Genomic DNA, 14,352 nt, shown 5'->3' with positions numbered 1-14,352 from the left:
CTTTTCCCTTAATTCATACCTTCAATTTCTATATGCAATTTATCAATCAATTATTATAAAATCAACTAATCAAGAAGCCTGAATCTTTCTTACTATCGAAGCTATTCATAAAAATAAAAAACTCAGCATTCGAAAAGCTTCTAAACTTTATAATATTCTTTATACAACTCTTCAATACAGAATGGATAGTTTATTATCTCGTACAGAAACTTGGGTGAATTGTTATAATATTATAGAATTAGAAAAGAAAGTGATTATTCAATATATTCTTAATATAGATTCAAAAGGTTTTCCACCTAAATTAAGAAATGTGGAAGATATAACAAATCATATTCTCGAATCGAGAGATACAAAGTATATTGAAAAGCTCTAGATATATCGATTCATAAAACATCGAATCGAATTAAAGATATGTTTTAATTGTATTTATGATTTTCAAAGGGCTTTCTACAAAGATTTTAAGCTTATTAAAAAGTGGTTTCGATTGGTTACAAATATACAAACAAAATATAATATTTTGGATAGCGATTTCTATAATTTTGATAAAACAGGCTTTATGATGGATATAATATGCTCTAGAATAGTTATAATTAATACTGAACAAAATAGCAGAAGCAAGATAATACAATCAGGCAATAGAAAATGGGCTATAGCAATTATATATGATAATAGAAAGGGTAAAACTATACCCCCATTTCTAGTGATTCAAGGACAAGTTCATTTTTCCAATTGGTATACCGAAACCGATTTTCCTATAGATTGGGCTATTAAACCTACATCTAATGGATAGATAAATAATGAGACAGGTTTAGAATAGTTAAAACATTTCGATAAGTACACTAAGAATTAAAGAAAGGGTAGATATCGAATATTGATATTAGATAAATATGAAAGCTATGAATCAAGAGCTTTTCAAGCATATTATAAAGAGAACAATATCATATACTTAAATCTACTACTATATTCAAGTTATTTAACTTAATTACTTGATGTGAGCTGTTTTAGCAATCTGAAATGTTCATATAGTAATCAAATTGATGGATTTATCAAAGTATATATCAATTATATTTCGAAGGTTGAATTCTTTATAGCTTTTAAAGTTATATATAAAAAATTAATTATCTCTTAGAATATAAAATCAGGGTTTCGAGGAACAGATTTAATCCCATTTAATCCTGAAGCTATACTTTCGAAATTAGATATTCGAATTCGTATACCTATTCCCTCCTTTTTTAATCTAAATCAATGAATCTCTCAAACCTCTCACAACCTAATTGAAGTTCTTTTTCAATCAATATTAATTAAATCTTGAATAACTCGTTATCAATCAAGCTCCCCTATATCTATATTCGAAACTGTACTAGCTCTAGCTAAAGGTACAGAAAGATTAGCTCATAAAAATACACTTTTAAATACAGAGATTTATACACTTCAGGCAGCAAATGAAGCATTAAGCAAGCATTGATACACAAAAAAAACTCAATTGTGTTAAAGGGAAATACTTATTAGATAAAAGGCTCTTAATATATTATCTCAACAAAAGGTTGATGTTCAGATTCAATACGATGAGTATCAAAAAGAGAGGAATTCTAATAGAAAAGCATCTTCTAATCGATACTGTAGTAAGTATAGAAAGACTGAACATAATACAAGAATTTATCAAAATAATGTAATAGATCCTAGATTATTAGAATCTTAATAGTTTCAATCAATTGATTTAATGATTATTGAATAATATAGATTTGAAGGTGTGAATTGAGGGAAAAGTGGCCCACTCGATGATATGGCCCACTCGATGATAAACCACGTTATATATATATATATATACATACATACATATACACATATACACGATATCACTTGCACGAATAAATCATCACGATAAAAATAAAAATAAACATAAAAATAAACATAAAAATAAACATAAAAATAAACATAAAAATAAACATAAAAATAAACATAAAAATAAACATAAAAATAAACATAAAAATAAACATAAAAATAAACATAAAAATAAATCACTCAAACACCATCATCATCACCGTCACCATCACCATCACCATCACCATAACACCCATCCATTACATAAATACCCGTCCAAATTCAAATTGAAAAGAATTCCTATTCATTAAACACATACACATATGCAACTACAAGTATCTACCTAGTATGCACCTATGCACAGCACAGCACAGTACAGTAAACCTCATCTCATCTCATCTCATCTCATCTCCGCACCCCAATCACATCACATCATACTCAACATTGCATCTACCACTACTTATCACCCATGCCAATCCCCCTCCAGCAAAAATAAGCTTCGACACATAAACAAGAGAATCCATACCACCAGTGCTCTCCTCTATCCAGAGCATATATCGAATCGAAATTGAATTGAATCTGTCTAGATCCAGATCAAAAAGCACAAAATGACTTTTTTTTCCCGAGATGACTATCATACATACAAGAAATAGATGGACAGACAGACAGACAGACAGACAGACAGATAGACAAATGTACTGAAGTGGGTAATTTTGCCGCTGCAACACAAGTGCAAATGAGATATTCGCAAGCGGGAGAAAGGAGGAAACATGAGATGAAAGTCGAGGCGAAGAATGAGAATGAAGAAAAAAGAGTCATAAATCAATTAAACATCCCAATCGATCTCTCAATCACCCAACATATCTTCATCCTCATCCTCGTCGGCCACATCACCATTCTCGTCAGCATCTCCTTCTCCTTCTCCCTCGACTTCTTCTTCATCACCACTAACATCCTCGATTAATTCTCTCCTCTTCAGATCTTCCCTCGATCCCTCTTCTGGTTCGGCATCCGCAAAGGGATCATCATCTTCTTCCTCTTCTTCATCTTCTTCCTCCAATTCCAACCTAAGAGCTTCTTTCTTTGCCTGTGCAGCTGCCTCCGCTGCTGCTTGTTGGGCCTTGCTCTTATGACTTTTCTTGACCTTTTCCTTAGGTTCATCAAGATACGCAACTACTTCCTTGAAATTGTGACCCAATCTGTTTCTATTCCTCTCAATGCGTCTACGTAATTTTCCCTTCATAGGTCCCGAGGCATCAATAACTTTGGCGAGGATAGCCAAGATAAGTTTTCCAGTCAATTCACAGAGTTGTTGTTCGGCCTTGAGAGTTTCACTGTGTCGTTCATTTTCTGTGATTTCCTCATCTTCGTCATCTGAGTCTTCGGGTTCATCTTCCGGAGCTTCATCATCATCTGGTTCTTCTAAACGTTTCTTGGCTTTTTTCGCATAGTGTTTCTCGGCATGGTCAAAGATGGAGGTTAGTTCCGTTTGAGCTTCTGGGGAGATTTGTTTGAAAAGGGACTGAAGGTTCTCGGATTGATTTTGGGGATCTTTCTGTCCAACGACAGTAGCTTGAGGTCGTAGAGTGGCGAATAAAACGTGAAGATCGAGAAGGGTACCAGTTGCAAGCAAACGGACTGGATCAAGAGTGCCTCGAGAAGATAAAGCGGCGACAAGATTTTGAATAAAGGTTTCTTGACAATCTTTGAGAGAATCGATATCAGCGTCTGGTATTTCTTCACCTGACGAGATTGATCTTGTCAACGAATGTACTTTCCACATGAAATAAAACATGGCCGAACGAATAGCCGATATAACAATTTCATCCTCTTGAGCATCAATATCTGGATTCGATTCCTCAAGTTGACCTCTTGCAACAACGTCCAAAATGATACTAATAGGAGATGGGGTTTGGCTATCAACTTCTGCTTCGAGAATTTCAACACAATTGGAAATACTTGCGAGCTTTTCCACCTTTGAAAGATTGGTTGAAAGCTCTACAAGAATTGAGTCTGTGAAATCTCCTCTTACAGATATTTCACCAGCTTTGTTGATATTTTGAAGTATATTTGTGGTATCCTCCCATAACGTCTGAAGTTTGCTTTCTGTGACATCTTCAAACTCTTCATAACTTCGTGCATGTAATATTGCTGCACTTGCTTCAGTAAGAACGTTCTTGTCAGCGTGACCACTGAATTGAGCAGTGATCTCATCAAGTAATTTGGCATATCCCGTTGAACCTTGTCGTAGTTCTTGAAAGACACCAAGGTTCAAAGAATGTTCCAAGCGTAAGACGGCAGTTGCAGTTTTTGGGTGAGCTCCAAATTTCTTGAGTAATCTTGGAATGATATCTGCTAAATGACGAGCTGTTGTCTCTTTGATCTCTGCCGATTCGGCTCTAGCATTTCTCTTCTTGTTTTTATCTCGTGATTTCTCTGGCTCGCTGAGTTGGTTTAGATTAAGCTTGACCACTGCATTCAATGTCTCTAGCAGAATAATCTCCTCGGTCTCTTCTGGTTTGAAACATTCCTTCAATGCTCGATTGGTTCCCTTGCCTTTGGGATTAGAAGAATGATCGTGAAGTAGGTAACCGGCCAAAACTTCCCATTCTTTGAGCTCCGGCATCTTTTCGTATAATGCTTGAGCCGCAAGGGTAAATCTTGACTCCCCACCGGAAAGGTCTAAATAATGTTCGATAGTCGCTTGATCTATTTGATTTGGCATCTCATCCTCGTCAGAAATATCATAATTTTGTAGAACCTCTGCAAGACACTTGAGTTTAATCCAACTAGCACGAGGCGAATCGTAATCATCATCGTCAACTGTCAAGATCTCCTCCAAAGCATCTTCGCCGCCCAATTGCTCGATTTTTTCATCGAAAACATCTTTAACATTCTCAACGAAAAATGCTACAACAGCTTTGCGTACTTTGGGCTCCGAGTCGAAAATGAGTTTCCCAATGACATCAATATCATCTGGTTCTAGCATTCCCCCCTTTCGAAGTATATCAACCAAATCAACTGCATTTGACCGAACAGCAGCATCCGAATCTCTTGTGGCGATTTCAATAATCCGAGGTCTAAATCGTTCGATGAATGTACCCATTCTTGAAACATTGCCAGAATTCTTCAAAATTCTTTGTAATTGTTTAACCACTTCGAGTCGCATAGTTGAAGCCGAATCTGTGAGCATCCATCCCAGATATCGTAGATATTGCCCATCGAACCAATAACCAGGTAGGGTATGAATCCAAAGACCTAGTGCTTCAATACATTCTGTCCGGATTTTCGGGTCAACATCTCGATATCTATGAACCCAAATTGTATCGAAAATATCCTTCAATCGTTCTTCTAAAATCTCCTTCTTGCCTTCTCCTTCCCGAACCTTCCTCTCAAAGTCTGCCAGTCTACCTTTGTTGGGTCGTTTGTTTTTCTTTTCTCCTTCGAGTTGACGTAATGTTCTTGCAGCAATTTCGATTTGTTCCTTCGCGACTTGACAGGTAGAAGTGGCAATAGTTAAAGCAACGGCAGTCGCAGTATGTCTGAAAGGTCGTAGGTTCGAAGACGACATGGAAGCCATCCAATGGAATATGCTTTCCATTAATGGTTCGTCCTCATCATAAAGTGCTCCAGAGGCGTTCATTGTTTTGTTTAAAGAGTCGAAGAAATCGAGGAAAGAGGTACGAAAGGCGTGGCTATTCTTCGCTCGTGAGATTAATGGATAATCGGATATGTTTTGCTACCACATAATTCAGCATAGTTAAATCCAAGGAATGTGCCAAAACTTACTGCTTGGTGTTCATCTTGAAGGTCTGCAATCTTCCCATTAACATTATCAGCATCGTTAACATCATCCTCGTTGACAACAAGGTCGCAACCAGCACTCTTCAATACAAAATTTATCAATTCTGCCACAGCTCCAGGACCATTTTGTGCATATTTTTCCAGGAAGCTGGAAACAACCTCATCGGATGGTCGCCCACTCGTATAAACATCAGCTATAAAAGAAGTCAGTATAATTTAATAATAGGACCAGAATTGCTCATGGCGCATACCATAAAGTCCTTCAGCATCCTCATCTGCTATGACAACTGTCTTTGCTTTCTTGGGTCGATTTGGCAATCTTACAGCTGGCGCTCTGGCATGTGAAGCTGTGCCATTTATTTTCGGTTTCTTTGCTGCAGGTTTCTTGGAAGTTCTGGCTTTCCTTCGAGCTTCTTTTAATTCTTCTTCCCCCGCACTTTCTTCCTCTAATTCATCGTCCTCATCCTCTTCTTCTGCTTCTACTTCTTCTTCCTCTGACGCGTCATCTTCTCCTTCTTCATCGGATCTCTTCCTTTTGGCGTTTGTGGACCGAATTGCTGATGAGGGTAAATCTGGAACGAATTTCTCGGGTGCTTTTACGGCGCGTCCTGATTTCCTTCTACCAGATACGACGGGTGTACTTGATACATCATTTTCGATCTCCATGAGTGGCAATCGTTGAGTATTCATCAGCGCATCAATTGCGCATTTGGCTGAAATTTAAAGAATGATTTGGGGTGATATGGCGCGTTTGGTTGTAAGTTGTGATTTATTAATGTTGACGTATCGCGAGAATTGAATGAATATCGCGTTTGAACGTTTTTGATTGGATTTAGCGCCACTCAGCTTTTTTTAAGGCTTCCAACGCTTATTTCCAAGCCTCTTCAGCATGTAGGTACGGTTACAGCTTGTCTCCATGTATGTATGTATGTATGTATGTATCCAGCTCCTCCCGCTTTCTTTACCTTGCCTTGCCTTGTCTTGTCTTGTCTTATCTTCTCTCTCCACTTCAATGGGGTAAATGTTATGAGAAATTGTTTATCGAAAAGATAATCAGAAATTGATAAAGTTACTCTCCCCGTCTCTCTCTGTACAGGTTGAAGGATGCTTTGCTTTCTACGAGGACGAAGTCAAAATTATCCAAAACTATCCATTCACCAGTTCTACCAATTCTACCAGTTCTAAAATGATACGATAACAACATATTCCTTCCACCGTACTTTTCATCCTTCACCAAAGCTTTACTTAGTACTCAATATGCTATCTCCTTTCCCCCCTTCATCGTCTGCTCCAGGCGAGGGGCATTTGGTTGTTCACTTACTACCTCATTCAATCTCCGCTCTATCACGAATGACTTTCCAATACCCACTAAAACTGATATCTCCTTCCCCTTCAGCTGAACAAAAGAGCGTCCTGGTCTTTCTTCTGACATATGGTGGAGGTCTTGTCGGTGGGGATCAAGTTCATCTCAAGATAGATGTCAACCCAAATGCAAAGTTGAGTATCGTTACACAAGGCCATACCAAGATATTCAAATCACCAACACGTGATGTTATTACACGTCAACATTTGCAAGTTACCATTGAGGATGGTGCTTCTGTTTGTTTATTACCCGATCCAGTTCAGCCTTTCGCGGCAAGTGTATACGAACAATCACAAACGTTCAATCTCAAAGAAGGGGGATCTCTTTGTTTATTAGATTGGGTTTCAGCTGGGAGAACTGCAAGAGGGGAAAATTGGGATTTACGCGCATGGAGTGGGCGAAACGAAATTTGGTCGATAGGAAAGGATATGAAGAAAAGGCTTCTGCTAAGAGATAATGTCTTGTTAGAAGGAGATGAAGCAACGGCCCAAGAGAAATTACTACGGCATAAAATGCGCGGGAATGGTATTTTTGGTACATTGATCTTGAAAGGTCCTTTGGTCGAGAAGTTATCTGCATTCTTCTTGTCTGAGTTTGCTGCACTTCCCAGAATTGGTGCTAGAGATTTTCGTTCTGATGATAGGAAAGAGAGAGACAACGAAATCATTCTATCGAGAGAAGAATCATGGAGACTTCGACGACTTCAACAAGAAAGGAATGAAGGTATTCTTTGGTCCGCTGCCAAAGTGAGAGGATGTACAGTGGTAAAATTTGGGGCGCCAACTGTTGAAAGTGGCCGGGTATGGATTGGTGGTATGATTAAAGAAGAATGTAGTATATCTGAGATCTTTGGAGAAGATTCATTAATGTGTGTCCGCGAATGAATAGGGTGGACTTGAATTGGATGAGGATTTCATGCAACCGGGAATATTGACTGATATATCACGCCCATATGTGCCGAAAGCCTTTATACAGGTGGAAAACTTGGAAGGATTTGTCCGATATATGACATGGTGAGAGGATGTGAGGAAGTTCTTACCGCGCAAACTCGAGCCCTGTCTCCAGATGAGCACCATTGAATCAGTTCTGTGTGTGCTGCGTTTGAAACGTTTTGGAAGTTGGAACTCAGGAGATACATAGTGGGTTTGCTATGAACTTCGTTTGAACTTTGAAGATATATCATTTTTGGTTATGACAACAACCATCCATCTAGATACACAATGCAAAGTTGATACCATGATGGGGGGATTGTTAATGCAAATCTAACCGAGCCTCAAAGCCTTCCTTACCAGCCATCATATTTCTCCATAGATTTTCTCCAGCATAGCACATCTGTGAAGCTTGTAATGAGACAGAAGTTCGGTGCCTGGGTACAGTCAGTCTCTCATCGCAAGGGACAAAGCAATATAAAACGTTTTGGTCACTGCACCCGGCTGGATGATTTAAGGAAGGCAATGCTATCCGAGCAATGATCCATTTCCATCCGAAGCTCATGTTCTGAAACACCAGTCGAACCTCTAGGACATCGACTATGACCAAATCAAGTATGGTTCTTCGACTAAGCCATATCTGCACGTGATTATTACTGTCAATACCTACTTTCTATTTTGCCGATAATTTATTTGCATTGATTTCAGACCAAACGGAACACAAAACAATTGCTAGACAAGAGGGATGAGCCGCAAAGAACTGTTGCAAAGGTCAATAATGCAGTATCAAATAAGATCTCCCGACCTACCAGTGCGGCGAAGTCCTTGGACCTTGACACAATTTTAAACACAAATTAACTTCTTTTGAGCGTTTGCAACTTGATGAGATTCAGGTTTTGAAAGCTTCGACCAGTTGTGAGAGGTCTGTTGTTTGAATATCGAAAAGATCTACAATATGCAATTACATGATTGCTTCAAGGGTCCCAATTATCAGATACCGACCGGCGAAGCATGGTTATTTTTCACACAAACTCACAGAGTCATGGATTAATTCCAGGCCAGCAGGCCTTTCTCCATGCTCCATCGAAACTCCACATTGATCGCCAGAGCAATTACTGATTGGTCGATTGGGAGCATTCAACAAGCTTAATTCGACATCAGCACTATTTTGGAAGCTACCGTGCTGGAAAGGGGGCAATACGACGGGCCGCCTCCGGTATTCAAAGTCCAGTTCAGAGCGACTTCTCGTCTAACAAAATTCAAATCCTGCATTGTAGCTAACATGACTCTTAAGAGTTGTGGTTTGCTGGGTGCAATAAGGTTACTGATGATTCTGGCAAGTCTTGATCATTAAGCGTGTACACTTGCAAAGGTATGACTTCGAAACTTGCAGTCCTTTCTCCAGTCTTTGCTTCTATTGGAATTGGTCTAGTGACAATATTTCAAACCAACATAATGTTTTGAACGTCTCAAATGCAATCAGCCTTAGCCATATGTGTTTTCACCCCTTCAGTCGAGTGTGGCTTTGGAAACGTGCACAGACAAGAGCATATGAAGAAACCTGACCCTGTTTGACTACATCTGCCAAGAAGCATACCAACTCCGATGCGACCTGTTGAGGCGAAAACATTTCATGTTTCGATACTCCTCAAGATTCTAATCATCAACCAAAAATTATCGTACTTCCTGGATACCTTCTCCGCACTCTGTCTCGTAGGCCCACTGGCGGTCCATTTTACCTGGATGTTAGGACTTCAATGTTACAATGGCAAAGAGTTTAGACCTTTTTATCTAGTGTGAATTATCTATCATCCGGTCGTGGCAATTACTCCACTATTTTGCTACTGTGCTGACAAGATGGTTGAACCTTTGATTGTTTGTATCCACAATATGTCGGATAAGCTCTGTGCATCAGGAACGGAGGTTCAGCACAGACTTCGCATCGCTTCCCATTGTCCTCCTTCTCGTCGCATTGAGTCCGGTATGGAACTTTGGACTGCTCTTGGCAAGTTTCCCATGGATACTATCTCCCGTAGTATGGAAATTGGTCTGATCATAGTACTTTGGAGTCGATTTGCCTGTGGTTGAGAAACTATTAAAGGAACTGAATATCCCTCCGTTTACAATTCTCTCCTCAGCATCAACAGTTTTTCAGTTTCTTTCAATCTTCCAATTATCTTTCATTTCCAGCCGCATACTATTGACTAGTATCCCGCTTTATACATCTTAAAATCTTTAATTTTCAATAAACCTTTAAAAACCAACCAACCAACCCAAATCAGCAAATATGCGTTATACTATCGCCGTCGCCGCTATCATCCCTCTCGTTGCCGCCCATGGCAAGATCGCAGTCATGGTTAGTACTCTATCTCATCTCTTCTCATCTGATGATTCTTCTTTCATCATCTCCGCTTCCAATTGTTCATACTAACTCATTATTTCAGACTGGTGACATGGGAGGAAACACCACTGGTCTCGGTATCCAAGGTGGCGTCATCCCTGGTGCCGGAACCAACAAGCAAACTGAGGTCGACACCACTGTCTTCAACAGCAAGAACGCCGCTACCGATGGTCTTGGAAAGACAAAGGCTGGTGCCAACACCATGGCTGACATGACTGCTGTCATGGCTGCTTCCGGTTCCACCCTTCCTCAAGTTTCCGATGGAGGTCAGCTCAGTGGAACTATCCACATCGTCACCACTGATGGAGCTGGACCATACTCTGCCATCGTCGACCCAACCGGTACCGGTGCCTTCTCTCAAGGTACCCAAGCCAAGGTTACCACTCAAGTACCAGGTACCAAGGGTAACATCGCCGCACCCAAGCAACGTTCCCTCATCATGAGATCTCTCGTCAACATGGGTATCGTCAAGCGTGCCAAGAACGTCAACGAGGACTACCCCATCGCCGTCTCCATGCCAGCAGGCATGTCCTGCACTGGATCCGTCGGTGGTCAAGAGAATGTCTGCTTGGTCAAGCTTGCTAACCCATCGGGCGCTGGTCCTTTCGGTGGTGTCGCCGCTTTCCAAATGGCTGGTGCTTCAACCGCTGGTGCTGCCGGTAATGCTACCGCAGCTCCCCCCAAGAGATCCATCGGTGCCAAGTTCCGTGCTTAGATTTTTCGCAAGAATCATTTAGGAATACGGTAGTTGGGATCGGGATTCATACCAGGAGTTGAGGAACAGGAATTGGAAATCGGGGATGGGATGGAGCGGTGGAGAATTTTCATTTGTCACATATTGGGGTTGTCCTTGGTTGTTGGAAAAAAAGAAAGAGATATACTACTCTTACAGTTTCATATTGTATCTAGTATAGCCACTCCTTTATAAACTTAATGTTGATGCTCTTGCTGGTCAAAAAAAAAACTTCTAGTCTTCTTCTGCAAATTGATTGTGAATTGTGATGATATTTCTTGTATTGTTTCATTCTTACTCATTGGATTCATTATACTCATTCAAAGGATTTTAAATTCCCTCCTTTATCGAAAATGAAAGTTCTCTGTTTCTCATATACTATTTCCTGTAATTCTACTCTATAAGAACTATTATTATTCCTTCCTTCCTTCACAGCACAGCAATATCTCATATCAGCTCATTCTCAAGATTCTACAATAAATTTTAATACTGTAATCATTTATCTTTATTACTCTTTTGAATGCCATTCTTCTTGGAAATTCAAGTATCAAATATCATAAGCACTCAGAGAAGAATTCCATCTGTCTGAGTTATTGAAATTTGAATATCCTACTTATAATTTACTATTGATGTAAAAACATAACCTAGATGAATATACAATACTGATTAAGGTGTTTCAATTTTATAATGATGAAGAATTTATGTATGTACTACGTAGTCCGAAAATTCTTTCTAAATTTGTGGGTTGAGGAAAATTTTCAAGAGGTTGATTAGTTGTATTTACAGTATGTGATTTCATTTTCGTTTCTGTCTCTATTTCTCTATTTCTCTATTTCTCTATTTCTCTATTTCTCTATTTCTCTATTTCTCTATTTCTCTATTTCTCTATTTCTCTATTTCTCTATTTCTCTATTTCTCTATTTCTCTATTTCTCTATTTCTCTATTTCTCTATTTCTCTATTTCTCTATTTCTCTATTTCTCTATTTCTCTATTTCTCTATTTCTCTATTTCTCTATTTCTCTATTTCTCTATTTCTCTACAACATTTCCCTCTCCATGTCCATGTGGATCCATTGATCTCTCCGTATCATTCTATCTTGTACACCACCATACATATCGATCCTAATCTTCTTCACCCCAAACCAGACCAGACTCATCTCCCCCCTCCGCCAAATCCACAAAACCTTCCCTCTAACCATAGATCTATTCCACAACTTCAAACCCGCCCCGTTGCCATAGCTTCCTTTCCCTATTTTCCCTCCCCATTACCCTGATCATACAAAACTTCTCAACAATCACTAACCCCAACCCGCCGCATTCAAACAAACCACCAACTCTACAATCAAATCAACCAATACAAAAGCATCACTGCACTTCGCTCTCCATCCCATCCCTCAACAGATCATTTACCCAAAAAAATTGCACACATCTTACCCCTGCCATCAGACTCACCATCCCCATCCTCTCCTCATTATCAAACTCAAAAACAAAATCATCAATCCAATCCCACCTTCACTCTCCTCAAATTCTCAATTCGCAACCTCAACTCCTCTGCACAGATACCGACACCAGCACAACTAGTACAATCAATATACACATGAATGTCCAAATATCCAAACACAAACATCCGAACCCCTATTCAGCAACCCCCCAGTAGTAATTAGTAAAAATCAAATAGTACAAAGCAGCAATATCAAATTATCAATGTATTTCCTGTTGGGGAGACATGCATCCCGAGATAATAGCGGGATCCATGTAATCGCGAGACTGAGGATAAATGGGAATAAGAATATACTATAAGAATGTAACATAAACGAAGAGGGAATGAAAAAATAGAGATAAGTACTCGAGTATATATCAAAAGAAGAAAAAAAAATGACTTTTTAACGCAGCAGCAGCAGCAGGAAGTGATGTGATGTGATATGCAATAGGTCCGATGAAGAACTTCCAGATGTTGAGCGAGACGGAAGGGAGGTAGGTGGTAGCTGATTGCGTCTTGGGGGAGATACTGACTTGGAGGGGAATATTGGAGGGAGAGAATCTTGATTGCTTACTTACCTACCTACCTACTTACTTACTTAGAACAGCCCCAATTCGAGCAATGTAAAGTTACAAAGAAGTGATGTTGATAAGTAATGTTGATAAGTTATGTTGATAAAATCATCTATCGTCCACCCACTCAAAAGATCCGAGTGCAAGATACTAACTTGGTTCATATCGGTACGAAGAGAATTGAGTTTCAAGAATGCAAAAAAAAGGAGATGGCTGGGAGTTTTGGAGGGGATGGTGTGGCGAATATATATATGGTGTTGCATCTGAAGATGGAGATGGAGATTGTGAGTGATGAGTGAGGGAATTGTGTAGAGGGAGGAGGTTATGAAAGTTCAGAGATAGGATTATAGATAAATAGATGGAACTTGACATGAAAAATAGAAGATTAATTACCAGCCTGAATATACAAACAATATTTTCTACAAGTCAGAAAATTCTCAAGCCCGTTTCGCTAGATATGATTATCATGTCATTTCTGTACTGTGCCGTACAATTTCAATATCAGTGGTAGATTATATCTTCAAAAGATATGCATACATAGCACAAAGAAGAAGAGAGCGACGACAAGTAATCATCTATCTGTCTTGATGCTAAGTACTTCCTTCCCTCGAACTTACCCCGGATTTTCTTCTACATTGTTTCTTTCCATATGGCATGAGAAAGTGATGAATGAAAAACAGTTCGATAGCTATTCGTGGTACGGAAATCTGGGAAAGAATTTGTAATCGATATGTTAGTTCAAATTACCTTAGCTTTTATGTGGATTCTGTGAATGAAAGGAATGATTCTCCATGGGCTCGAATGTATTGACCGGTAGTAAGTAGTTGGATGTGAACAGTTGTTGGAAGTATTAGTAAATAACGATTCGCAAGTCGGAAGTCATCGAATCCATGGCTATGCGATTTGCAAGACTCAAGAAGATTCATAAATTAGGAAGTATAACATGGATTGGTGGGATTTGTGATGTACTAAACTGTGATTTCGGAGTTATTGACGCGCGTATCGTCCTGCAGGAATTGCTACTTCTCTGGTCTTTTCATTGTGGTTGATTGTAACGTTACGAGAACCTTGGGTTTCAACGGATCTATTTCTTTATGGAATACAGTATGGTCGTAAGGATGTAAAGAGGCTTAAACTGATATGACACCAGGATATGTCGTTATATAACTAAAGTCTTTGGTCCTGCACTACAACAGGCACTTGAAACAAGACTTGCGGATATCTACCTTCGGACCAATCCGAAGGGTTC

At 39.3% G+C, this 14,352-nt stretch overlaps 4 protein-coding genes across 4 annotated transcripts; 3 read left to right on the top strand and 1 right to left on the bottom strand.

Moving 5' to 3' along the window:
• Positions 1–2,102: 2,102 nt before the first annotated feature.
• On the bottom strand, positions 2,103–6,428 carry EAE98_008192 (uncharacterized protein). The gene is made up of 3 exons (XM_038955815.1): positions 5,877–6,428; positions 5,611–5,819; positions 2,103–5,560 (listed from the first exon to the last, which is right to left on the bottom strand). The coding sequence occupies exons 1-3, from the start codon at positions 6,313–6,315 to the stop codon at positions 2,669–2,671; spliced, it is 3,540 nt and encodes a 1,179-aa protein (XP_038807681.1). The 5' UTR covers positions 6,316–6,428; the 3' UTR covers positions 2,103–2,668.
• A 454-nt stretch (positions 6,429–6,882) lies between these two features.
• On the top strand, positions 6,883–7,872 carry EAE98_008191 (uncharacterized protein; the record flags this gene model as incomplete). The annotated part of the gene is made up of 1 exon (XM_038955814.1): positions 6,883–7,872. One exon carries the CDS (start codon positions 6,883–6,885, stop codon positions 7,870–7,872), a length of 990 nt encoding a protein of 329 aa, XP_038807680.1.
• Positions 7,873–9,807: 1,935 nt separating this feature from the next.
• EAE98_008190 (uncharacterized protein) lies at positions 9,808–10,005 on the top strand (the record flags this gene model as incomplete). The annotated part of the gene is made up of 1 exon (XM_038955813.1): positions 9,808–10,005. One exon carries the CDS (start codon positions 9,808–9,810, stop codon positions 10,003–10,005), a length of 198 nt encoding a protein of 65 aa, XP_038807679.1.
• A 199-nt stretch (positions 10,006–10,204) lies between these two features.
• Positions 10,205–11,033, top strand: EAE98_008189 (uncharacterized protein; the record flags this gene model as incomplete). Its single annotated transcript, XM_038955812.1, has 2 exons — positions 10,205–10,273; positions 10,362–11,033. 2 exons carry the CDS (start codon positions 10,205–10,207, stop codon positions 11,031–11,033), a joined length of 741 nt encoding a protein of 246 aa, XP_038807678.1.
• Between the last annotated feature and the right edge of the window lie 3,319 nt (positions 11,034–14,352).

The sequence above is a fragment of the Botrytis deweyae genome, assembly GCF_014898535.1.
Source record: "Botrytis deweyae strain B1 chromosome Unknown BDEW_021, whole genome shotgun sequence".
In the NCBI taxonomy this organism is placed as follows: Eukaryota; Fungi; Ascomycota; class Leotiomycetes; order Helotiales; family Sclerotiniaceae; genus Botrytis; species Botrytis deweyae.
Note: the sequence above shows the minus strand (reverse complement) of the source record. Positions and strands in the feature narration are given on the sequence as shown.